This window comes from Salvelinus alpinus, chromosome 19, assembly GCF_045679555.1.
Source record: "Salvelinus alpinus chromosome 19, SLU_Salpinus.1, whole genome shotgun sequence".
Classification (NCBI taxonomy): Eukaryota; Metazoa; Chordata; class Actinopteri; order Salmoniformes; family Salmonidae; genus Salvelinus; species Salvelinus alpinus.
In genome coordinates, this window is record NC_092104.1 from 8749426 (window position 1) to 8774962 (window position 25537).

Consider the following 25537-nt stretch of genomic DNA (forward strand, 5'->3'; position numbering starts at 1 on the left):
AGATAGATAGATAGAGAGACAGAGAAAGAGAGAGAGAGAGAGAGAGAGAGACAGAGAAAGAGAGAGAGAGAGACAGAGAAAGAGAGAGAGAGACAGAGAGAGAGAGAAAGAGAGAGAGACAGAGAAAGAGCGAGAGAGAGGATGAATCTCTGAAGTCTTTCCTTATTTTGAAAAGGTTGTTCAGCACTGCAAAATAATACGCCCTGCTCTGTGGCTATGTACCCTGTTCAGCACTGCAAAATAATACGCCCTGCTCTGTGGCTATGTACCCTGTTCAGCACTGCAAAATAATACGCCCTGCTCTGTGGCTATGTACCCTGTTCAGCACTGCAAAATACTACGCCCTGCTCTGTGGCTATGTACCCTGTTCAGCACTGCAAAATACTACGCCCTGCTCTGTGGCTATGTACCCTGTTCAGCACTGCAAAATAATACACCCTGCTCTGTGGCTATGTACCCTGTTCAGCACTGCAAAATAATACGCCCTGCTCTGTGGCTATGTACCCTGTTCAGCACTGCAAAATAATACGCCCTGAACAATAAACTTCAATGACGTTCATCTATAGCAGATATCCCCAGTCTATGAGATGACATATCTCTTCCATAAACATACTGTATTATTGTTCAAGTAAGCCAGTTGTTATTGACAGTTTGAATGCTTCTCCATTCCAAGGACTCTGAGTTGTGGAACTCCTGGTTTCTCTTCACTGTACGTCCTAGCTCTATTCCAGGGCGTTACGTGCAGCTTGCTGATGTTGAAGTCTCAGCATCAGCAAGCCACACATGTAACCCCCTGGATCAGAGCTACATACGTTTGTTTGTGAGCAGCATATGGAACGGTCCATGGTCAGATGAAATCCCTCAGTGCCGGACCAGTGGGGTCTGTTTCAGTGCTTTCAAGTTTTCACTGACCATGGTTGGGGGTAAGACTCGGGCTTGTGTCCCAAAGTGCACTATATATGGAATAAGGTGGCATTTGGGACGCACTATAATCTAGGACAGGCTAGCAACTCAGTAATCTCGGTTACCTAGAAGTAAAATGATCTCATTTCCTGTTTTACTTCTGGGAGGGACTGCCGTTAACAATTCTGATTAACTTTGTGCAAAGGAAGCGAAGTCTCCTCCTTCCCAAACGGAAACTCTCAGCCAAACCTAATTTCACCAGTGTTGATCATGGAAGAAAAAACATTTTGATTTTGACTTTGTGGCTGTGGAATCTAGTGGAAACCGTTTATCATCTGCACACAGGCTTGAAAATCACTGCACCAGTTTAAGCCCCGCCTTCACCCAATCCTGATTTGTCCAAATAATCAATGACGTAAACCCAAAACGAGGAGCTACTGCTGCTTGTAATCACTTAATTCTACGTGAACCTTGACAGATTCTTGCCCATTTCATCTGTCCACGAGAATCTGTCCACGAGAGATTAGCAACTCAGTAACGTCTGTCACGATTGGCTGCTGGCCCCAGATTCCGGCCCACCCCTGTTCTTCAGAGACTGCGATTGGCTGCTAGCCCCCCTTTCTGACCCACCCCTGTTTTTCAGAGACTGCGATTGGCTGCTAGCCCCCCTTTCTGACCCACCCCTATTTTTCAGAGACTGTGATTGGCTGCTAGCCACAGATTCTGACAGACTCCTGTTCTTCAGGGACTGTGATTGGTTGCTGGCCCCAGATTCCATCCCAATCATGTTCTTCAGAGACTGCGATTGGCCGGGGAGCAGGACCTCGACAGTAAAGCTAATGCGTTTGGACTGGAAGATACTGTAGGTGTTGTCAAACCGCAGCACATCTGGAGAAGCAAAAGAAAACAACTTAGATGTCTCTCCTCAGTCAAGTCCTTCTACACCTTGACCATTGCCCTTGTCCTCTTTGGCAGCGTTTACACAAGCAGCCCCTTTCTGATCTTTTGCCAAATGATGGCAAAAAAAAGCTGATCTGATTGGTCAAAAGACCAATTAGTGGAAAAAGTTCAGAATTGGGCTGCCTGTGTAAATGCAGCCTTTGTATCCCTGTATGCCAGGCCTGGTTGTCATGTGACCCTGCCCAATTCTCCATGTGTGACCGTAACCTTACCAAGCTGTATAGTGTCTGGAACCAAAAATACCCAAGCTAGCACAGTATGGTTTGGATCAGCGTGTTATTGTGAGAAGGGTTTACGTGTAGTCCCTTATGTCGCCCTGTCTGGCTGTCCTGTACTCACAGATTCCAGGCTCGTTGCAGGTGAGAGAGCCGTCCTCAGGCACCAGGTGGGTATTGTATCTCTGGCTGGGAACCACCTCCTGCATCTGCGATGCGTTCTGCCTCTGCCCCATCCTACCCTTCATAAACACCCCAAAGCCGATGTCTGCCCCATCACTGGAAAACTGCCACCTGCATGAGACACACACAGGAAACAGCAGGAAGAAATATGAATGGATTTAATTTTCCTTTTTGGCTTACACTATACACAACACACATACAGTAAAAGAAAAAGAATGAGGAACAGAGATGGTGAGGGAGGGATAGAGAGGTTAACAGGTCCCCACTCACCGGAGCACACAGCCAGGGAAGAGTATCTCATACTCCAGTTGCTGTGAGGAGCCTCGACTGACTGTCAGACACTGTTCATAATCCACCTTCACTGACTCCCTCACGAAGTAGGAAGCAGGTACCGGCCCTGCGTAGTGGATCTGGAACACATTGATACAGTGTTAGAGGATGGATGGTGTGGGTCCAGCTGAGAAAAATGCAATGAAAGTCAGCAGGAAAAATGTTAGGGGAATAAACACTGGGTTTTTTTTTCTTTTGAGGGAAGGAGAAATAAAAGGATATAAAAAAAGAAAGGCTTACTTACAACTATGAACATTTCTGAGGTTTCATAGTTTGGAAATGAGAGTCCAGAGTATACGTTTCTGACGTCCATTGTTTATTTATTTGCATAAAAACAAGAACAGCAAATTTTATTTGACCACACTGACTGCCCTCATTCTACTGGTTAATCTAGTCTTCCTCTGTAGTAACCCTAAACAGACATGAGAGGGAGCCCTCAGCCATCAGTGCAACCAAACACATGAGAGGAAGCCCGCAGTGCAACCAAAAACATGAGGGAGCCCTCAGCCCTACCAAACACATGAGAGGGAGCCCTCAGCCCTACCAAACACATGAAAGGGAGCCCTCAGCCCTACCAAACACATGAGAGGGAGCCCTCAGCTTAACCAAACAGACGGAAGAGTAAAACATTTCAGTTCCAGCAGTAACTGAAAGCTACCAACAGGGGGCAGTAAGGAGTGGTATATTCCATGTGAGTGGAGGGAGAGAAAGATGTGTAATGGATGTGAAATGGCTAGCTAGTTAGCGGGTACGCGCTAATAGCGTTTCAATCAGTTACGTCACTTGCTCTGAAACCTAGAAGTAGTGTTTTTACCCTTGCTCTGCAAGGGCCGCGGCTTTTGTGGAGCGATGGGTAACGATGCTTCGTGGGCGACCGTTGTTGATGTGTGCAGAAGGTCCCTGGTTCGCGCCCGAGGTCGGGGCGAGGGGACGGTCTAAAGTTATACTGTTACAGATGGAGGATGACTCCAACTATGAGATGGTTGAGATTAACATCAGTCCACAGTTAATACCTCTCCCCCTACTGTATTTTTTTTATTTATTTTGCTCCTTTGCACCCCATTATTTCTGTCTCTACTTTGCACATTCTTCCACTGCACTACCATTCCAGTGTTTTACTTGCTATATTGTATTTACTTCGCCACCATGGCCTTTTTTTTTGCCTTTACTTCCTTATCTCACCTCATTTGCTCACATTGTATATAGACTTATTTTTCTACTGTATTATTGTCTGTATGTTTGTTTTACTCCATGTGTAACTCTGTGTTGTTGTATGTGTCGAACTGCTTTGCTTTATCTTGGCCAGGTCGCAATTGTAAATGAGAACTTGTTCTCAACTTGCCTACCTGGTTAATATAGGTGAAATAAAAAATTAAAAATTCACACAGGACCATTACATGTCTGGGATCACACAGGACCATTACATGTCTGGGATCACACAGCACCAGTACATGTCTGGGATCACACAGCACCATTACATGTCTGGGATCACACAGGACCATTACATGTCTGGGATCACACAGCACCATTACATGTCTGGGATCACACAGGACCATTACATGTCTGGGATCACACAGGACCATTACATGTCTGGGATCACACAGGACCATTACATGTCTGGGATCACACAGCAAACCGTGGGGAATGTTGAGAGCTGAGCACTAGTGATGCGGGTTATATCCACGGTGCAGGTGGCTTTAGGAAAGAGGAAACAAGCTTTACCGATGCGAATTAGATTGAAGGATTCATTCTATCGATGCATGTTATTATTCTGGTGAGCAAGAGTTTATTTAGTCTTCTAGGGTAACATACAGTATAATGACAGAAGAGAAGCTGCATGTGTCTAATCATAGACAAGTTGAAAACAGCCCAACAAAATGTTTGAAATTATAAACAGTAACATAGGCCTATCTAAAAACGGCATGTCCAAAAATATTTTGGTAATCTCTGACTGTACAGTGTATTTTCTATATTAGTGGTTTAGGGTCAGGTGAGGGCCTGACATTTTCACTTTATCACATAAAGTCGTGCGGTTGCGAATGGATTATTAGCAATTGCAGGTGTTTGCGGGTGAACAAACTGCTGACCCGCGCATCACTACTGAGCACGGGTGCAGACACAAACAGGCCCAAACGCATTTGTGGCACTGCCAACGGTAAACGTGTTAAAAATGTCCTTTCAACTTTGACTGACTGTTGCATAATATGCCTTGTACACTGTACTGTACACACAGACCCCCTAATCTAATCTCTCTATACAGTAAATAGGTGATGATGTCTGCACGACCTTCCAGCAACTCACAGTCACAGCAGAAGTTGCAACATTCCACACATAGAATGTAGAACTACTAGGACCTGTGGAAGTCTTGACCCTTGATATGATAATACTAGTAAAATATATCTGATGAGACTTTGGTCTGAACTAGGCCAACAAGGCGTTAACCTAGTTCAGACCAAAGTCTCATCAAACACATTTGAATTGCTTTGTCATGTCTCTACATGCCTCTCTTTGGATTGAGCATCAGTTCTTCACGTTCACAGAGAAGTCAACAAGTAAGAAATGCTCCACCAAGTACCTGACCGAAACACAACAAATAAAGTCATGGGATAGCTAGAAAGTATGGGGCTAGATAGCTACCAATGATAAAAAGCAAACTAAATTCCTGTTCACATGTTGAAAATGGCTAAATGACTCAAAAATGGAATGGAAGTAGAGAGTTTCAGTCCTTAGAATCTTAGTCTTCCTGAAGATTCCAAAGTCATTCCAAAAATAGTTCAAGATTCCAAGAGTTCTATGAGATTTTCCTGGGCCTCATTTGGAATGACAAAGACCTGTCCTCCTCCTGCTCCTCATCTCCGGTTAGGAAGACATCTCTACCTATCTATCTACAGAAACATCAGACATAAGATCAGTTTTTCTGGGTAATTAAATAACCAATTTATCAGTCAGCATGTGTCTGCCCAAGCCTGCATCTAGACAACAACTAACAACTGCATTTAATGGCATGGAGATTACTAAAGGGCCATTGGCGGTGGTGGCTAGCAGCGAGGTCCAAGGTGAAAAGGTAAGACTGAACTGTAGAGCAAGAAGAAGCAGATCCATGACAGCAACATTGTCTAACATAAAATACCCAATCACCATCAGACTGTACCCCGTGGAAGCAGACCCAAAGGAACCCATCTGGAGCTCCTATAACATCTCAGTGACCAGAAGGAATGAAGAGCCTGTCAAGACTGGTTGTGAATCGTTTCTTGATGCTGTACAGTCCACAATGTCAACGGATCACCCATAGGAGTTCAACTGTCCGACAGAGACTCCTTATCTAGCCCCACTGCCAGCAGGATGTAGCTAATGAATCACTAGTCCTGCCTACTGCATCTTGTGGTCACAGGCAGCAAAGCAAAGCTGCTCTCATCTCGCAGCCTAGTATCTAGTATGCAGCATCCTACTGCAAAACCACTAAGGCAGGTGTGGAGAAACTACTAAATGCTGAAACTGCAAGTCAGAAATATAGTCACCATGTATGAAAAACAAAAAGCACCCAAAAAACTACTTAAGAGCAGTAATGAGTCCTACTTCCTGGTGGTGTGAGCTCACCTTGTTCCTACAGCGAGGGTCCCCGTCAGGGTCGGTGAGTTTCCCTCCGTACGCGGCAGGAAGCTGCTCCGGGTCTATGTAGTTCAACAACACCTCCTGCCAGTTGGCTGCACAACACACAGGTGAGGAGAGAGACTGATGTTATCATTTTACATTTCAGTCATTTAGCAGAAGCTGATTCAGAGTGGATAACACTTAGTACATTCATAACCTTCATGTACATGTAGGGTTAAGATGGGTATACATACTGTATGTATAGATGGGTATACTGATGGGTATACATACTGTATGTATTCACAACCTAGTGTGAGGCTAATAGAAATGGCATCCATAGAGCTGACAATTCTTTACTCAGCGTTCTAAAACAGTACATTTTTATGGGAACATTCCAATGTCAATAAGGAAGTGTCTCACCCCCCAGGATGATGATCTTGTTGCGGGTGATCTCACTCAGGAAGTGCTTGATGAGGTTGTAAGCCACAGGGAAGAGCTTAGGGGCTGAGGAGAGGTGGAGGGGAGAAAGGACCATGTAAACGACAGTATGGTGCGATACACTGGTGTCTCATACAGGTTTAAGAGATGTGAGACACAGTTGCGCAGCGGTCTAAGGCACTGCATCGCAGTGCTAGAGGCGTCACTACAGATCTGGGTTCGATCCCCGGCTGTGTCGCATGCACGCTGACATCAGTCGCCAGCTGTGCGGTGTTTCCTCCGACACATTGGTGCGGCTGGCCTCCGGGTTAAGCGAGCAGTGTGTCAAGAAGCAGTGCAGCTTGGCAGGGTCGTGTTTCGGAGGACGCACGGCTCTCGACCTTCGCATCTCCCGAGTCCATACGGGAGTTGCAGCAATGGGACAAGACTGTAACTACCAATTGGATATCACGAAATTGGGGAGGAAAAGGGGTAAAAAGTACCACAAAATACACATAATGTACAGTTGAAGTCGGAAGTTTACATACACTTAGGTTGGAGTCATTAAAACTCGTTTTTCAACCACTCCACAAATTTCTTGTTAACAAACTATAGTTTGGACATCTACTTTGTGCATGACATAAGTCATTTTCCCAACATTTGTTTACAGACAGATTATTTCACTTATAATTCACTGTATCACAATTCCAGTGGGCCAGAAGTTTACATACACTAAGTTGACTGTGCCTTTAAACAGCTTGGAAAATTCCAGAAAATTATGTCATGGCTTTAGATGCTTCTGATAGACTAATTGACATTATTTGAGTCAATTGGAGGTGTACCTGTGGATGTATTTCAAGGCCTACCTTCAAACTCAGTGCCTCTTTGCTTGACATCATGGGAAAATCAAAAGAAATCAGCCAAGACCTCAGAAAACAAATTGTAGACCTCCACAAGTCTGGTTCATCCTTGGGAGCAATTTCCAAACGCCTGAAGGTACCACGTTCATATGTACAAACAATAGTACGCAAGTATAAACACCATGGGACCACAAAGCCGTCATACCGCTCAGGAAGGAGACGCGTTCTGTCTCCTAGAGATTAATGTACTTTGGTGCGAAAAGTGCAAATAAATTCCAGAACTACAGCAAAGGACCTTGTGAAGATGCTGAAGGAGACAGGCACAAAAGTATCTGTATCCACAGTAAAACGAGTCCTATATCGACATAACCTGAAAGGCCGCTCAGCAAGGAAGAAGCCACTGCTCCAAAACCGCCATAAAAAAGCCAGACTACGGTTTGCAACTGCACATGGGGACAAAGATCTTACTTTTTGGAGAAATGTCCTCTGGCCTGATGAAACTGATAGAACTGTTTGGCCATAATGACCATCGTTATGTTTGGAGGGAAAAGGGGGAGGCTTGCAAGCCAAAGAACACCATCTCAACCGTGAAGCACGGGGGTGGCAGCATCATGTTGTGGGGGTGCTTTGCTGCAGGAGGGACTGGTGCACTTCACAAAATAGATGGCATCATGAGGGAGGAAAAATACGTGGATATATTGAAGCAACATCTCAAGACATCAGTCAGGAAGTTAAAGCTTGGTCGCAAATGGGTCTTCCAAATGGACAATGACCCCAAGCATACTTCCAAAGTTGTGGCAAAATGGCTTAAGGACAACAAAGTCAAGGTATTGGAGTGGCCATCACAGAGCCCTGACCTCAATCCTATAGAAAATGTGTGTGCAGAACTGAAAAAGCTTGTGCGAGCAAGGAGACCTACAAACCTGACTCAGTTACACCAGCTCTGTCAGGAGAAATGGGCCAAAATTCACCCAACTTATTGGCGGAGGCTTGTGGAAGGCTAGTCGAAACGTTTGACCCAAGTTAAACAATTTAAAGGCAATGCTAACAAACACTAATTGAGTGTATGTAAACTTCTGACCCACTGGGAATGTGACGAAAGAATAAAAGCTGAAATAAATCATTCTCTCTACTATTATTCTGACATTTCACATTCTTAAAATAAAGTGGTGATCCCAACTGACCTAAGACTGGGAATTTTTACTAGGATTAAATGTCAGGAATTGTGAAAAGCTGAGTTTAAATGTATTTGGCTAAGGTGTATGTAAACTTCCGACTTCAACTGTATATATATTTTAAATAAAGAGATGTGAGACACACTACACAGGTAGGTTTACCACTGTTTGTTGTAGCCCTGAACTTGCTCACCCGATTCACATAATTAAGGGCTTGATGATTAGTTGACAAGTTGATTCAGGTGTGCTAGCTGTGGAATAGTTCAAATACCTGGAACGGTAAGGGGTCCCCGAGAAGAGGTTTGAAAACCCCCTGTGCTAGTGGTGATGAAACTTACCTTTGATGACAAACAGTCTCTTGAGGCCCTCTGGGTAATTGTCTTCAAACATGGTCAGGATCTGTAGAGGTAAAACAACAACACAACGATCACACAGTATCATCACATTCACACTCTGGATTCAACAGAACAGCGTGTGTGTGTGTGTGTGTGTGTGTGTGTGTGTGGTGTGTGGTGTGTGGTGTGTGTGTGTGTACCTCTCCGTAAGTCTCGATGGCAGGCTTCCATAAATGTTTGAGACCCAGACCATCACAGTCATAGATCATAGTGATGGCTTCAACATGCCTCCCCAACTACAGCAGAGAGAAAGAAAAGGAGACCGAGGGAGAGAGAGAGGGAAGGAGAGAAAGAGAGAGATTGAGCGAGAGAGCGATGGAGAGAGTATCAAAGTGTCATCTCAGATCTGTAACCCTAGGTTTTCAACAAGGATGACAAAGATTCTAGACAGGAACACTTCATTAGCGGTATCTAATCTCAGTAAGGTTAGTGCCAGGAGATTGTATCTAATCTCAGTAAGGTTAGTGCCAGGAGTTTGTCCTGGTCAGGTCATACTGTAGGTTCAGGAACAACTCCAGGCCCTCCACATATGAATGAAACCCTCTCATACCCTCTCAGACTGCAGCTCACACTCCTTCTGCAGAATCTCACAGTCTCTGATCTTAGACTTGATGAAGTCCTGTTTAGACGCTGATAGGAAGAGGCCCTTGGGGTCCACGGGGCCGATGACATCCCACCAGATGGGGCTTCCCTCACGGTCGTACCCACACATCCCACCTGACAGGTACTTCTCTATCACCTGGACACAAATACAATGGTAACACATTATTAAAACCATGGTAACGCACTATTAATACCATGGTAACCCACCATTAATACCATGGTAACACACTATTAATACCGTAGTAACACACTATTAACACCACGGTAACACACTATTAATTCCACGGTAACACACTATTAAGACCATGGTAACACACTATTAAGACCATGGTAACCCACTATTAATACCACGGTAACACACTATTAATACCACGGTAACACACTGTTACTACCACGGTAACGCACTGTTACTACCATGGTAACGCACTGTTAATACCATGGTAATGCACTATTAATACCATGGTAACACACTGCAATAGCCATGATAACACATTATTGATACCACGGTAACGCACTATAAATACAAGAGAGCGGTACCTCTGGAGGCTGCCATTGTGTGGTGATTGTGTCTGCGTTCATGTGTTTCCTGAAGTCAAGGTGCTGAAAGAAAACACCATAGAACAGTTTTAACATGTAACAGCATGTTCTTTATACCCTCCCCCCTCCCTCCCCTTCTTTATACCCTGCCCCCCTCCCTCGCTCTTACACAGGCACGCACACACGCTCACACAGACAGGACAACAATGAGTATAGTGAGTTAAGTGGATCAGTCAGACTGCCAGAGTGACTAATACCTGCATAAATACCCCCTCAGCATGAAAGGGATATCAAATAGCACATGACATAATGGTACAGTAGGCTTGGCTAAATTGTTTAATGAGATTAATGTTCCGCATTAGGCTAAATACCGTTTTGTGAGCAGCACTTTTATGTGACACAATCCCTGCTATTTTCCATGAACATTCCCCCACATTATTTCAGATGGCTTGTGTAAGGCTGGCTGGACAAACCACTGGTCACACTAGGGCTAATCTAATGGTACCATTGACAATATACAACAGATAGACAATAGCCATATGTTTCAATAAGAACAACATAAGAGGGGTTGACTGGGAGGGTTACCTTTCTCAGCATGGCCTCTGATTTGTTGACATTGAAGTTCCTGGCTGAGAGGAGAAAGGGAAGGGGCCAGAGAGAAAGGGGGAGAGAGGAGAGGAGAAGAGGAGGGGCCGAGAGTAAGGGCCAGGGAGAAAGGGGGAGAGAGAAGGGGCCAGAGAGAAAGGGGGAGGGAGAAGGGGCCAGAGAGAAAGGGGGAGAGAGAAGGAGCCAGAGAGAAAGGGGGAGAGAGAAGAGGAGAAGAAAGAGGGGGGTGTGAATAATAGCTATGGTTGTAGATAACAGCTGATGGTGATTGGGAATGTGTGTGTGTGTGTGTGTGTGTGCTGTTATTCAACATGTATTATGTCTATTTGAGAAACACAGAGCATCTTTGTCCTCCACAACTAATGTTAAAAACATTATCAACAGACAACTATTAGCAAACAAACAGGAAATGACCCTAAGTCCCCTTTTCGTTCATGAGAAGACGATGAGAGGCACTGGTTGCATCCAAAATAGCTCCCTTTTCCATATTTAGTGCACTACTTATGGGCCCTGGTCAAAAGAAGTGCACTGAAGAGGGAATAGGGTAACATTTGAGAGCACTAGATAGGGAACAGGGTTCCATTTGGAAACACATTGACTCGGTCAGCTATGGCTGTGACTGTGAAGAATTAGTTCCCATCAGGGTTGGGCCTAATTCAAATTGAAGGCATGTGATTTGAATTTTACATTCAGAAATGTACAAACTTTTAAAAATAAATAGCTTCTACTTTTCACTTCATTGAGAAGTCATTGAAAATGAATGTCCTTTTTTTCTCTCTGGTCCCTTCTCTCATTCCATTTCTCTCTATTATTGAATTGTGATTTTAGTTTACTTCCTGAATTGACTGCCTTCAATTAGAATTGGCTGAAACCCTGGTTTCCATCTCTCTTTATATACCCAGACATTGCATTTATTCCTCACTCTGGGTTTCAGCCAATGAGCAGGGCAGAGCCGGTTGTGGCACCATGACAACAGACTATCGCTAGCCTCCATTAAAGATGGGAATCCGCGCCACTGGCCGCCACACCACCATTGTTATTGTTTTTGTTGCCAAACTGAACAGCAGCAGAACAGCTGCTCTTCTATCCCTCGTGCAATGATGTCAGAGCAGTAACTTCTTTGTTGTTGTAAAATTGCAAACAGACGTGGCTGTTTCACCATGAAGGATTCCAGCTTGAAGGGTCCGTTAGGAGATTACAAGCAGCCAGTCGCCTGCCTGAGGCTTCCTTCCACTGTGGAACCTTATATCAGACCTCCCGCTTACAGTAGCAGCACTGTGCAGTACTGACCCAGAAGTACTGACCCAGAAGTACTGACTGACCCAGAAGTACTAACCCAGAAGTACTGACCCAGAAGTTCTGACCCAGAATTAATGACCCAGAAGTACTGACCCAGAAGTACTGACCCAGAAGAGATAGGAGAGGATGCCAAGCAGCCTATCTAATACTCTAGCTAAGGTAATTAAGTGGCCAGCTGACAGCCAGTAGTCAGTCAGTGGCTGTGTCCCAAATGGCATGCTATTACCTATATTGCTATAATAGTGTTTAACATTATTTGTGAATGACTACCTCATCTCTGTACCCCACCCATACAATTACCTCTAAAGGTCCCTCAGTCGAGTAGTGAATTTCAAACACAGATTCAACCACAAAGACCAGGGAGGTTTTCTAATGTCTCCCAAATAAGGGCACCTAGTGGTAGATGGGTAAAACAAAAACAAAAAAGCAGACATTGACTAACCCTTTGAGCCTGGTGATGTAATTAATTACACTTTGGATGGTGTATCAATACACACAGTCACTACAAAGATACAGGCGTCCTTCCTAACTCAGTTGCCGGAGAGGAAGGTAACCGCTCAGGGATTTGACCATGAGGTCAATGGAGACTGGCAGCTTCATTAAATAGTACCCGCAAAACACCAGTCTCAACGTCAACAGTGAAGAGGCGACTCCAAGATGCTGGCCTTCTAGGCAGAGTTGCAAAGAAAAAGACATATCTCAGACTAGCCAATAAAAATAAAAGATTAAGATGGGCAAAAGAACACAGACATCGGACAGAGGAACTCTGCCTAGAATGCCAGTACCCTCAAATATGGTGTTTTGAGGGTACTATTTAATGAAGCTGCCAATTGAGAACTTGTGAGGCGTCTGTATCTCAAACTAGACACTAATGTCCTTGTGCTCTTGCTCAGTTGTGCACCGGGGCATCCCACTACTCTTTCTATTCTGGTTAGAGCCAGTTTGCGCTGTTCTGTGAAGGGAGTAGTACACAGCATTGTAGGTGATTTCTCGCATGGAATAGCCTTAATTTCTCAGAACAAGAATAGACTGACGAGTTTCAGAAGAAAGTGCTGTATTTCTGATCAATTTGATGTTATTTTAATGGACAAAAAACATGCTTAAAAAAAATAAAAAAAAGGACATTTCTAAGTGACCCCAAACTTTTGAACGGCAGTGTATGTAAATTAGATATTTATGTATTTCATTTTCAATAAATCTGCAAGAATTTCTAAAAACATGTTTTCACTTTGTCATTATGGGGTATTGTGTGTAGATGAGTGAATATTTTTTTTTCATCCATTTTGAATTCAGGCTGCAACAACAACAAAACATGGAAAAGGTCGAGGGGTATGAATACTTTCTGAAGGCACTGTAGTTGCCATGTTTCACATTGGATTTATGAACTACCAAAAGGGAAAACGTTTTTAATCCTGATGACGCTCTGCACACACAAGCTCGTTAGCTAGCTAGCTAACTGTGGTCCAATGTTAAGCCATCTCTAGGAATTTCAAAGACATTCAAAGTTCCTCAATAGAAGCCGCTCCTCCGTAGGTATAATTGTGTGGGACTAATTCAGATAATGTATGTCATAACAAGATGCTCAGCGCTTCAAGCCAAGCCTCCTCCTCCACCCTCTCTCCCCACCCGCAAAATTTCAGTCACATCTCGCGCCCTACACTCTGTCCATCTCGCATGTAAACAACTAGGCTACAGCTTGCCCGCTCCATAGAAAGCTGCTTTATCCAAACTGATTGGTAGTAATTTAATGTCGACCTAAATGTGATTTCAGAGGTTTAAAAAGGAACAGAAAGGAATGATATAAACGTGTACGTTTTGGGGGGGGGGGGTCAAGAACTTTATTTTGCAGGTCGGAACAGTGGAATGGAACAAAAACAAAATGACGGTTCCATTCAGAATGAAACGGTTGGAAAATAATTTAGGTTCCAACACCAGTTCTTAGCTCTTCAAGGGCTCTGAAGCCGACCTTTTTTTACAAGGAGCACATGTGTTCTTAAAGGAAAAAATGTAGGAGCACACAAAGAAATTCAGGAGCACCATATTTCAGGTTATAAATACTGCATCACCCATCTCATATGTATATACTGTATCCTACACTATGCCACTGTATCTTAGTCCAATGCCGCTTTGACATATGTATATATTCTTAATCCATTCCTTACTTAGATTTACGTGTATTTAGGGTATATGTTGTGAAACTGTTAGATATTACTTGTTAGATATTACTGCACTGTCGGAGCTAGAAGCACAAGCATTTCGCTACACCCGCAATAACATCTGCTAAACACGTGTATGTGACCAATACAATTGATTTGAAAGCTAAAATCCTTCATTTTTCTAGCACACTGGTGGTCCTAAATTAAAATTCCAGGTCACACAACAAAATACCTGGGCTCATATGTGAGTAAAATGGTTGCACTGTAGAGCCCTGCTGTTATTGCAGGACTTGGACTGTGGAAAATCACCTTCCCCGTCAGCATATTGTGCGTATTGAATATTCTAATGATATTTTACAGCCTAACCTATGGACTGTGCATCCATTAAATGGGTTATCAGCCTACTCAGTAACACCCACAGAACACAATTAGCGCTGAATGGTCAATACAAAAGGGCTGCATCTAGACAGGCAGCCCAATTCTGATATTTTTTTCCAGTAATTGGTCTTTTGACCAATCATATCAGATATTTTCAAGTCAGATCTTTGTCAGAGCTGATCTGATTGGTCAAAAGAATTGGGCTGCCTGTCTAAACGCAGCCTTAGTCATTGACTGGTGGGCTAATGTGTCTCATTTCAAACTGGCTTCAGAGTCCTGCAATAGATTAGCCTATACATCCAACTTACATTTACATTTACATTTAAGTCATTTAGCAGACGCTCTTATCCAGAGCGACTTACAAATTGGACTTGAATCCAGGCTTGGAGGTAAGGATGACAGCTGTGGTGTAGCCTAAAGGCGATACCGTATTAATAATAGGCCTAAGTGATATTGTATCTTCATAGCAAACAAACATTTTTATTTCACTAGGCAAGTAAGTAAATAACTTGTTTGAGTGGTAAGGGGAAAGTCTAGGAGTGAAGTCAGGGGAGGTGCATCTGTGGCAGACCAAAAGCGGCCACTGATGTGGTGTTTCCAACAGCAAGGCTCAGTGCAACATGGCAGTGACTGACATTCCTTATAAAAAGTATTTATTTCTTTCTTTAATGTGGAAATAAACACGTCTCCAGACCCATATCGAACACTCACAACCTGAAAATATGTTTGTACATTGTACAATCAATTGGTGAGAGCGAGAGCCTAAAATATCACATTCATTTGTACATATCCACTGTGTACATGAACTGAGGCAAAGTTGTTTCCTGTTTCAGTCACGTCATTGGCCACGTTCCTGTGGGTCAAACAAAACACCCTTGTGATTGGTTGACGATAGAGCCTCCCACTATTTCAGGTCGATGGCTGCAGGATGAAGTTGGTGAAGAGCAACTGTTGAAACTTGGAGTCAAAACTACATTTCCCTTTGATCACATGATTTTTGTTCATGCAGTCGACATTTAGGCGCAAGTGAGACAATTTTTATCCCTCGTAATGCAAAACACTTTGAAAGGCGACTTGACAAAAGTGATCCGCCCATTGACAGTTGGTATTCAGCAGTCATAAAGTCTTATTTACTGTGAAGAACTACTAAAGCAGTGATGTTGTCAGACAGCAGCTCTATAGAGATGAGATGATGACTTGGAATGAAATAATAAAGTCTTTAAATAAAACAAATGAAATAAACAACAACTGAAATATTGTATTACAGTAAACTCATGAGTGTAAATGAAGGTTATTAAGTGATCAGCAATTATGGGAAGTCTCTACCATCATGGGACTTGTATTCATTGTTTTAGTCTGTGTTGTTACAGCGTTCAACCCACATAATGCATAGCGCAACAACAATAATAAAATCCTCGAAAACAAAATTGAAAAACGTGAATATTTTTTGGGGAATAATCAAAACGAAACCGAACGGACCTCAAAAAGCACTAATCGCTCAGCACTAGTAACTGTAATGAATTACATTTAGATCCACGGGCCTACAAAATGGGGGCCGTGGTCGAGTTGCCCATCCCTGGTCTAGACAGACCAGACCATTACCTCTGAGTGATGTTGCTATGCAACGCCAGACTTGTTCAATGTTTGTGTGGAAGAAGAAGAGAAGAACGTCAACAACCTCTGGGTTCACCCCGTCTTCCTGTCACATGGGTCACAATAGTGTATGTCCCCGGAAATATGTTGCATGAAGTCTACAGTAACAAAGCTACATAACTTTATTCTCTAAACAAAATGTCACAGTGATTTCCCATGTCATGGCTCTTTCACACAGCAGCAGGCGACTGGTGCAAAAAATTTGCCTTGGATTCAAATGTCTTTCCACTTTTTTTTAACACATTCTCATTTACAGCAACAACCTGGGGAATAGTTACAGGGGAGAGGAGGGGGGATGAATGAGCCAATTATAAAATGGCGATGATTAGGTAGACATGAAGATACAGTATGAGGGCCAGATTGGGAATTTAGCCAGGACACCGAGGTTAACACCCCTACTCTTATGATAAGTGCCATGGGATCTCTCAGCTTTTAAAGAACCTTTGTGAACCATGATAATTGCCCTCTCTCCCTTGAAACCTGTTTTACAGGTTTAATGTGCATTGCCCAAAATAACACAGAGAGCCTGTGTGAGTTCAACCCAGTCCCATCTAGAACAAGCAGGAGCTACTCTTCCTGGGGTCCACAAACACAAAACATGACAAGTAACAAAACACTGGTACACTAACAGACAAGGACAGACACTCACATTTAAAATACTAAAGAACTAAAGAATACAAACAATACTCTCAATCCCTCTGTTACTACAACCAGTCACTCTGTGTTACTACAACCAGTCACTCTCTGTGTTACTACAACCAGTCACTCTCTGTGTTACTACAACCAGTCACTCTCTGTGTTACTACAACCAGTCACTCTCTGTGTTACTACAACCAGTCACTCTCTGTGTTACTACAACCAGTCACTCTCTGTGTTACTACAACCTGTCACTCTCTGTGTTACTACAACCTGTCACTCTCTGTGTTACAACAACCTGTCACTTTCTGTGTTACTACAACCTGTCACTCTCTGTGTTACTACAACCTGTCACTCTCTGTTACTACAACCTGTCACACTCTGTGTTACTACAACCCGTCACTCTCTCTGTTACTACAACCTGTCACACTCTCTGTTACTACAACCTGTCACTCTCTGTTACTACAACCTGTCACTCTCTGTTACTACAACCTGTCACACTCCCTGTTACTACAACCTGTCACTCCCCGTTACTACAACCTGTCACTCTCTGTGTTACTACAACCTGTCACACTCTGTGTTACTACAACCTGTCACTCTCTGTGTTACTACAACCTGTCACTCTCTGTGTTACTACAACCTGTCACTCTATGTGTTACTACAACCTGTCACTATGTGTTACTACAACCTGTCACTCTCTGTGTTACTACAACCTGTCACTCTCTGTGTTACTACAACCTGTCACTCTGTGTTACTACAACCTGTCACTCTGTGTTACTACAACCTGTCACTCTGTGTTACTACAACCTGTCACTCTGTGTTACTACAACCTGTCACTCTGTGTTACTACAACCTGTCACTCTGTGTGTTGCTACAACCTGTCACTCCCTGTTACTACAACCAGTCACTCTCTGTTACTACAACCTGTCACTCTCTGTGTTGCTACAACCTGTCACTCCCTGTTACTACAACCTGTCACTCCCTGTTACTACAACCTGTCACTCTCTGTTACTACAACCTGTCACTCTCTGTTACTACAACCTGTCACTCTCTGTGTTACTACAACCTGTCACTCTCTGTGTTACTACAACATGTCACTCTCTGTGTTACTACAACATGTCACTCTCTGTGTTACTACAACATGTCACTCCCTGTTACTACAACCTGTCACTCTCTGTTACTACAACCTGTCACTCTCTGTTACTACAACCTGTCACTCCCTGTTACTACAACCTGTCACTCTCTGTTACTACAACCTGTCACTCCCTGTTACTACAACCTGTCACTCCCTGTTACTACAACCTGTCACTCTCTGTGTTACTACAACCTGTCACTCTCTGTGTTACTACAACCTGTCACTCTCTGTGTTACTACAACCAGTCACTCTCTGTGTTACTACACCCTGTCACTCTCTGTGTTACTACACCCTGTCACTCTCTGTGTTACTACAACCTGTCACTCTCTGTGTTACTACAACCTGTCACTCTCTGTGTTACTACAACCTGTCACTCTCTGTGTTACTATAACCCGTCACTCTCTGTTACTACAACCTGTCACTCTCTGTTACTACAACCTGTCACTCTCTGTGTTACTACAACCTGTCACTCTCTGTTACTACAACCAGTCACTCTCTGTTACTACAGCCTGTCACTCCCTGTGTTACTACAACCTGTCACTCTCTGTTACTACAACCTGTCACTCTCTGTGTTACTACAACCTGTCACTCTCTGTGTTACTACAACCTGTCACTCTCTGTGTTACTACAACCTGTCACTCTCTGTTACTACAACCTGTCACTCTCTGTTACTACAACCTGTCACTCTCTGTGTTACTACAACCTGTCACTCTCTGTGTTACTACAACCTGTCACTCTCTGTGTTACTATAACCCGTCACTCTCTGTTACTACAACCTGTCACTCTCTGTTACTACAACCTGTCACTCTCTGTGTTACTACAACCTGTCACACTCTCTGTTACTACAACCAGTCACTCTCTGTGTTACTACAACCTGTCACTCGACTAATCGACTAATCAACTCTCCACCACAGACACAGACACTATCCATGTCCAAGCTAAACAACTTGGTTTCTAAATGTTTTCTCTCTTTCTCAAACTCTCCCCCCATAACACCCAACTGAAGGCATTTACTGTAAGCAGGTTTTGTAAGTTCCCTAAAGGTCGGTTTCTATTTGAAAAGCTGTTGGTTACTTCTATGTGTTGAAAAACTATTGAGAAATACAAGTTTCAACTGCTGAAATTGTTCCGTTCAAACTACAATATCTGTGCCTGCTTTATCTGCGTGTTCAACGTGACTTCTTCCGTAGCTTCTCCCAGTAACAAAGCTAGACCTGAGAGTTTGTCCATAGACAAGCATGGTCTTATTAACAGCCTTACAGCTCTCCTAGCAGAATACTATAGTACTCCAACTCCAAGCCCACCACCATGCCATGATGAAGCAACAGTTGTAGTTAGCCTCAGTCTCCCACCAACTTTAGTTTACCTCACCTCTGAGCCAGCGCAACAGGAAGTGGTCATGATGAGCAGGAAGTAGTGGAAGAACGTCCTGAATCCTCTCTCGAAACTGCCCAAGGATGAAACGGGGTGGCAGTGATAGAGAGAGAGAGAGAGAGATGCCAAAGGTGTGTTAGTGATGGACAAGGGTTTAGTTGTAAACATGAATGAAAACACATGATATGAAATTAATTGTTATAAGATAATCACAGACACTTGTCTAAAATCACATGCAATCCACCTCAAAATGTGGAAGTTAATCTATTCTTACACATTAAACAAAGCGCATAGGTCAAAATAAATTCAATAGTGTGACTTCTTGAGGGAAATTCCTATTTTCAATCATAGGTTAACAATCACTAAAATAAGTCCACTAGAGAGCATACTCAGATATCAAGTTTAATTTCATAAAATAAGACAGATGAAACCATAATCATTCACATTGCCTCAATCTGTGACACCACTGTCACACGTCTGTTGATTCTGGCATATTAAATGTGGTATGTAGAGATACAATCAGATAGCTGCTTGTATGTTTGAGCTTTGCGTGATATAAACATAAACACAAGACAAAGTATTAGAAAGTTGACATAAAGGACAATAACGAACCAAGACTGGAGATACTCAATTACATACGGTATAAATAATGTTACATAATATCTTGGGAATTAATTCATAAAATAATAGGCCTACAGGAGGTAGATGGAAAATCCAGTTAGGTTTAAGTCAGAATTATGAGATAGTAAGTCTGGATCATGGACATTGAATAGTCCTGCAGGTCGACCCCTTTTAAAAGGGGCAATCTGGGTTTCAAACAATAACAAAGCATTTACCCCGCCACGTTATTTGGTAAACAGCTGAGGGAATGTCGCATGAGAGATGTAACCACTCTCAAATACATAGACGCAAGGAATCTCAAATATGGATGCAAGGACTAACCATCCATGACATCAAAATTATAGTTTTAACCATGTTTTCAAGCTATACAGTGTTTGTTTACAATGACATTGTTTACAAACAATTGAGTAAACAAGCGTAGATGTGGGGTTCCGATGGGGTAAGACCGTTGCTCATGAGGCCTTTTTAAGTTCCATTCTTCAAGAATCAATGGCTATATAGTAATAATTTAAATATCCCCAAAAAATGGATGTACCAATCCCAGGTTACCCCTTTAATGGATAGAATTCTATTCATTAATTCTGATGTCAACTAGATGTCATCAAACAGGCACCCAACTCGCATCAACAAAACATCTCCAATCCATTAATATGGAACATATATTACCACAAACTCTCTGTCTCATTTTCCATCCTCCCCCTGATTCAGAATATATACATTTAATAGTCATGGCATGCTTGGTTCAATAGCTATTGACGGCAGAATACCGAATATCCAGTATGAAACTAATTGACCTTGGTGCTCTCGCATACACTCCAACGGTAATTTGATATCTGTGAGTAGCAGCGCATTGACGTTCGCAGGCGATGCAGATTAGGGTAGGGGATATAGGCTACTGAATATAGCCTATTCGCGTCGCAGTTGGTGCAGCTATTGCGCTGTTTCTCCTGCATGTTGTTGGAAGACCAAGGCAAAAGTAATATGACGTTTGGGACACACCAGTTATGCTTTTTGATAATCATATATTAATTTAACGTGAGCATTTTTCTCCAATAAACAAATGACTTGCATGAACACGTGGTTTTGTTTAGGCATTTTAGTTTGCCATTTGCCAGTGTGAAACCAACTTGATCAAATTAAGCTCTCTGAATCGAACTAGGCGTACAGCGCAGAACTGTGTGAAAACGCCCTTACAGAGAAACTTCAGGGAGAACGACATGATTAAATAATATTCTATTGGTAGTTACAATTAACTGTAGTCATATGTTTTCTAGGCTCCAGATGTTACCGTCCTCAACAGTATCGGCGATTGTCACATCGACAAACATAAATAATTGCTACACAAAACCAGAAATGTAGCCTACAATACAGATATTTACCTCTTCCAATGCCCCAGCCTGCTTCGGGCTGAGGTCGCCAACCCTGCCGCTCATCACGTCTGTCAAAGCACACACAAAAAAAGCAGTTTTTCTGCCGTCAATGGAAGTTTAAGAACGACACACTGCTGTCCCAGTTGCTGGACTGACTGCAGTCGGTCTGTCACGGTATCGTACCGTATGATGCTGCTCGACGGGGGCGCTGTTCTCTTCTCCATCCCTGTCTGTCAAGTCGTAAATGTGTCAATTCCAGAGGAAACACCCACACCCTGATTTGCCTAGTTAATTAAAGGTTACACATAGCAGAGAAGCCACACATTTTACGTGATTCGAACCAGCAACCTTTCAGTTACTAACTCAACGCTCTTAACCGCCAGGCTACGACCAACATTCACATTGTACAAAATAAGAATGAAACAAGGTTAAACTTATCAAACGCAATTGACGTAGAACCCTTTCAAGTGGATGGCAGAGCAATAGGGGAGCTCTTATAGAATGCCAGAAAAATAAGCCTCTATTTACATGTTGCTTATGAGTGCATTTCGCAATACTTTTTGGATTTGAATTGGATTTTAAGGCTCGTATGAATGTCCTGCTTAATACAATGTTTGTGTCATCATTGCAAATCAACTGCGTTACACTTAAAAATCACTTCTACTTCCCCCAGTAAAATGGCTCTAAAGGCTAGCTTTTACAATCAATCAAATGTATTTATAAAGCCCTTTTTACATCAGCCGATGTCACAAAGTGCTGTACAGAAACCCAGCCTATAACCCCAAAATAGCAAGCAATGCAGATGTAGAAGCACGGTGGCTAGCACAGTGGAAGAAACCTAGAGAGGAACCAGGCTCTGAGGGGTGGCCAGTCCTCTTCTGGCTGTGCCGGGTGGAGATTATAACAGAACATGGCCAAGATGTTCAAATGTTCATAGATGACCAACAGGAGATTATAACAGAACATGGCCAAGATGTTCAAATGTTCATAGATCACCAGCAGGGTCAAATAATAGTAATCACAGTGAACAGGTCAGGGTTCCATAGCCGTAGGCAGAACAGTTGAAACTGGAGAATCAACATGACCAGGTGGACTGGGGACAGCAAGGAGTCATCAGGACAGGTAGTCCTGAGGCATGGTCCTAGGGCTCAGGTCCTCCGAGAGAAGAGAGAAAGAGAGAGAATTAGAGGGAGCATACTTAAATTCACACAGGACACCAGATAAGACATGAGAAATACTCCAGATATAACAGACTGACCCTAGCCCCCCGACACAAATTACTGCAGCATAAATACTGGAGGCTGAGACAGGAGGGGTCGGGGGACACTGTGGCCCCGTCCGAAGATACCCCTGGACAGGGCCAAACAGGCAGGATATAACCCCACCCACTTTGCCAAGGCACAGCCCCCACACCACTAGAGGGATATCTTCAACCACCAAGCTACTACCCTGAAACAAGGCTGAGTACAGCCCACGAAGATCTCCCCCACGGCACGAACCCGAGGGGGGCGCCAATCCGGACAGGAAGATCACGTCAGTGACTCAACCCACTCAAGTGACACACCCCTCCTAGAGACGGCATGGAAGAGCACCAGTAAACCAGTGACTCAGCCCCTGTAATAGGGTTAGAGGCAGATAATCTCAGTGGAGAGAGGGGAACCGGCCATACCAATGAGCGTTACCATTCTAGCTAACAGGCTACATCAATTAGGCTATATCAAAGAGCGTTACCATTCTAGCTAACAACTGCAGCCCCAAATAGTTATTTTGCAAAGATCACAACCAAATATAATCTTAGCGCTGTTCAAGCAAGAAACAAAACATCATTGTAAGCATATGAGCACCCAAAGAGGTTATTTTGTTAAGAAGTAATATCGGTTATGTTGAATGGGCACAGACGGCGATTGCTTTATTACTGGCGCCAAGAGTCTTACGAGTCTGTGCCTGACGTCAATGTGTCGTGTACTGGAAAAGGGTCTATAGCTTTGCAACAGAAACATCAAACGCAAGACAAGAAGGTTCTGTATGCTTATGGATAATTCCGATTTCCTTTCATCTAGGCAAGGCCAAACGAGTCAATTAATTGTTGTATCATTTTTCTAGTACCCAAAACGGAAATTGGATATCGACTCGTTTTCTTGTTTATGGTTGTCAAATTGAGTAACAGAAAACAAGTAACAACAATATGTATCAAATGTTTATTTTTTTCGTTTAGTTCATACCTGGAAGTACACGCCCCCTAATATAATATTCACGAGAGTAGCGGCTGTGTTTACAGTCTGGGTTGAGCTACAGTACCAGCAGCACAGACAAGGTTGCCATGTTCGCGGTTTCCCCTAAATTTAGGCTACTTTGAAAACGATGTTGCGGATGAAAATGTATTGTTTTGCGGATTCCACCGAGGCTGCAATGGCATTTCTCTTTTTTTTAAATTATCAATTAATTTCACTGTGCTGCTGTTGACTATCAGGTAGTGAAGCAGGCTGCTGTTGACTATCAGGTAGTGAAGCAGGCTGCTGTTGACTATCAGGTAGTGAAGCAGGCCGCTGTTGACTATCAGGTAGTGAAGCAGGCTGCTGTTTACTATCAGGTAGTGAAGCAGGCCGCTGTTGACTATCAGGTAGTGAAGCAGGCTGCTGTTGACTATCAGGTAGTGAAGCAGGCTGCTGTTGACTATTGGGTAGTGAAGCAGGCCACTGTTGACTATCAGGTAGTGAAGCAGGCTGCTGTTGACTATCAGGTAGTGATGCAGGCTGCTGTTGACTATCAGGTAGTGAAGCAGGCTGCTGTTGATGAGCGAGTGAGTGGCGGGGAAGGAGCTTCATATACAGTCATTGGAAGGGAGGGGTGTGCCAGTTGTGAAACAGAAGAGTCGTTGTCTGTTCTTTTGAGTTTTGATGTTGAGTCTTTGCCCGACAAAGTGATATTAGGATTGTGTGCTGAATACATTACGTTGTTACAGGTGTCAAGTTTATGTGCATGTGGCAGCAGTGTGTAGGAGGGAGATTCCTAGGTGTGAGAAGTGTGCAGAAGAGCATGAGACAAAGGAATGTGTAGCATTGGGAAAAGTAGTGTTATGTGTTAATTGTAGGGGTACCCATGGAGCTGGGGATCAGAAAATATCCTGAGGCAGGTTGAGGTTTCCAGGGTTAGAGTAGTGCAGAAGTCGTATGCTGAGGCAGTGAAGAAAGTAGAGGAAGAAGGGTCAAGGGGGAGGGATCCTGAGAGGAGTGGTGTGAGTAGTAGATCTGTTTCAATAAGATTGGACTTTTAGCATTTATAGCAATGGTTATGAACTAAACTGCAGGGATAGAACGTAAGTGGCAGAAAATGTAGGTTGTGATGGCAGCTGCAGAGAGGTATTTGGGTGTGCGAGACTTGACGTCAGAAGAGTTACAGGGTGTGTTAAGTGGTGGTGTCCCATCCTTTCAGGCTGTTGGCCTGAGGTAGGACTAAATAGATTTAAATAGTGGAGTAGGGTGGTGTTTATTTTTTTGTGTATTTCATTTTAAATTGTTTGTTTATTAGTATAATTTTTTTAAAGTGTAATGTTAGATGGTAGGGTATTTGTTTATTTATTTCAAGCAAAGTATAAGGGAGTAATACTCCAGTCTAGGAGGTTGCGTTAATGCAACATTTGTTGAATGCCAACCGCCGTTAAACCTCATCGAAGAAGAGGGGCGGGCTGGACGGGTGTGTGTGTGTGTAGTACTGTTGAGCACCCGATTAGACTACAATCACCCCATTAGAAGGTGGAAATCATCATACCAATCCCACCATTCTTATGGTGAATGTGGTACCCCACACTTACTGGTGTATGCACTCTGTGTTAACCATTAATCAGGTGGTTGTATGCGGGGTGATAAGTGGCAGAATTAAGCCTCGTGAAGCTACAAATATCTCTCACCAAGTCACCTAACGTCTTCCTATTGCCATAAAATACCGCCATGAATTAACATGGACTGTCAATGGAGACAATTGTTTTCCTACGGCGTCAAATTGCCGACGCGTTCACGTTCATGTCATGTGACACTTACACGTCATGTAGACGTGTCAGTTTGTACGTTTATTATGAAAGATCTTACTATGAATGCCTTAAAAACGTCTACATGTGTTACGCGTCACGGGTTAGTTTAAGTG

General features: G+C 43.2%; 1 protein-coding gene across 1 annotated transcript; it reads right to left on the reverse strand.

Moving 5' to 3' along the window:
- Positions 1–1207: 1207 nt before the first annotated feature.
- On the reverse strand, positions 1208–21594 carry LOC139544973 (SEC14-like protein 2). Its single transcript, XM_071352229.1, has 12 exons — positions 21407–21594; positions 19404–19479; positions 10755–10798; positions 10170–10232; positions 9580–9768; positions 9170–9265; positions 8973–9033; positions 6603–6686; positions 6189–6295; positions 2532–2671; positions 2203–2372; positions 1208–1791 (listed from the first exon to the last, which is right to left on the reverse strand). Exons 1-12 carry the CDS (start codon positions 21458–21460, stop codon positions 1448–1450), a joined length of 1428 nt encoding a protein of 475 aa, XP_071208330.1. The 5' UTR covers positions 21461–21594; the 3' UTR covers positions 1208–1447.
- Positions 21595–25537: the final 3943 nt, after the last annotated feature.

Coding starts and splice junctions, on each gene's coding strand:
- LOC139544973 (XM_071352229.1), bottom strand. CDS start 21,460: ATGAGCGGCAGGGTTGGCGACCTCAGCCCGAAGCAGGCTGGGGCATTG. Junction 19,480..21,406: donor AGGCTGGGGCATTGGAAGAG/GTAAATATCTGT, acceptor ATCCTTGGGCAG/TTTCGAGAGAGGATTCAGGA. Junction 9,266..9,579: donor GTGAGCTGCAGTCTGAGAGG/GTATGAGAGGGT, acceptor TCTCTGCTGTAG/TTGGGGAGGCATGTTGAAGC.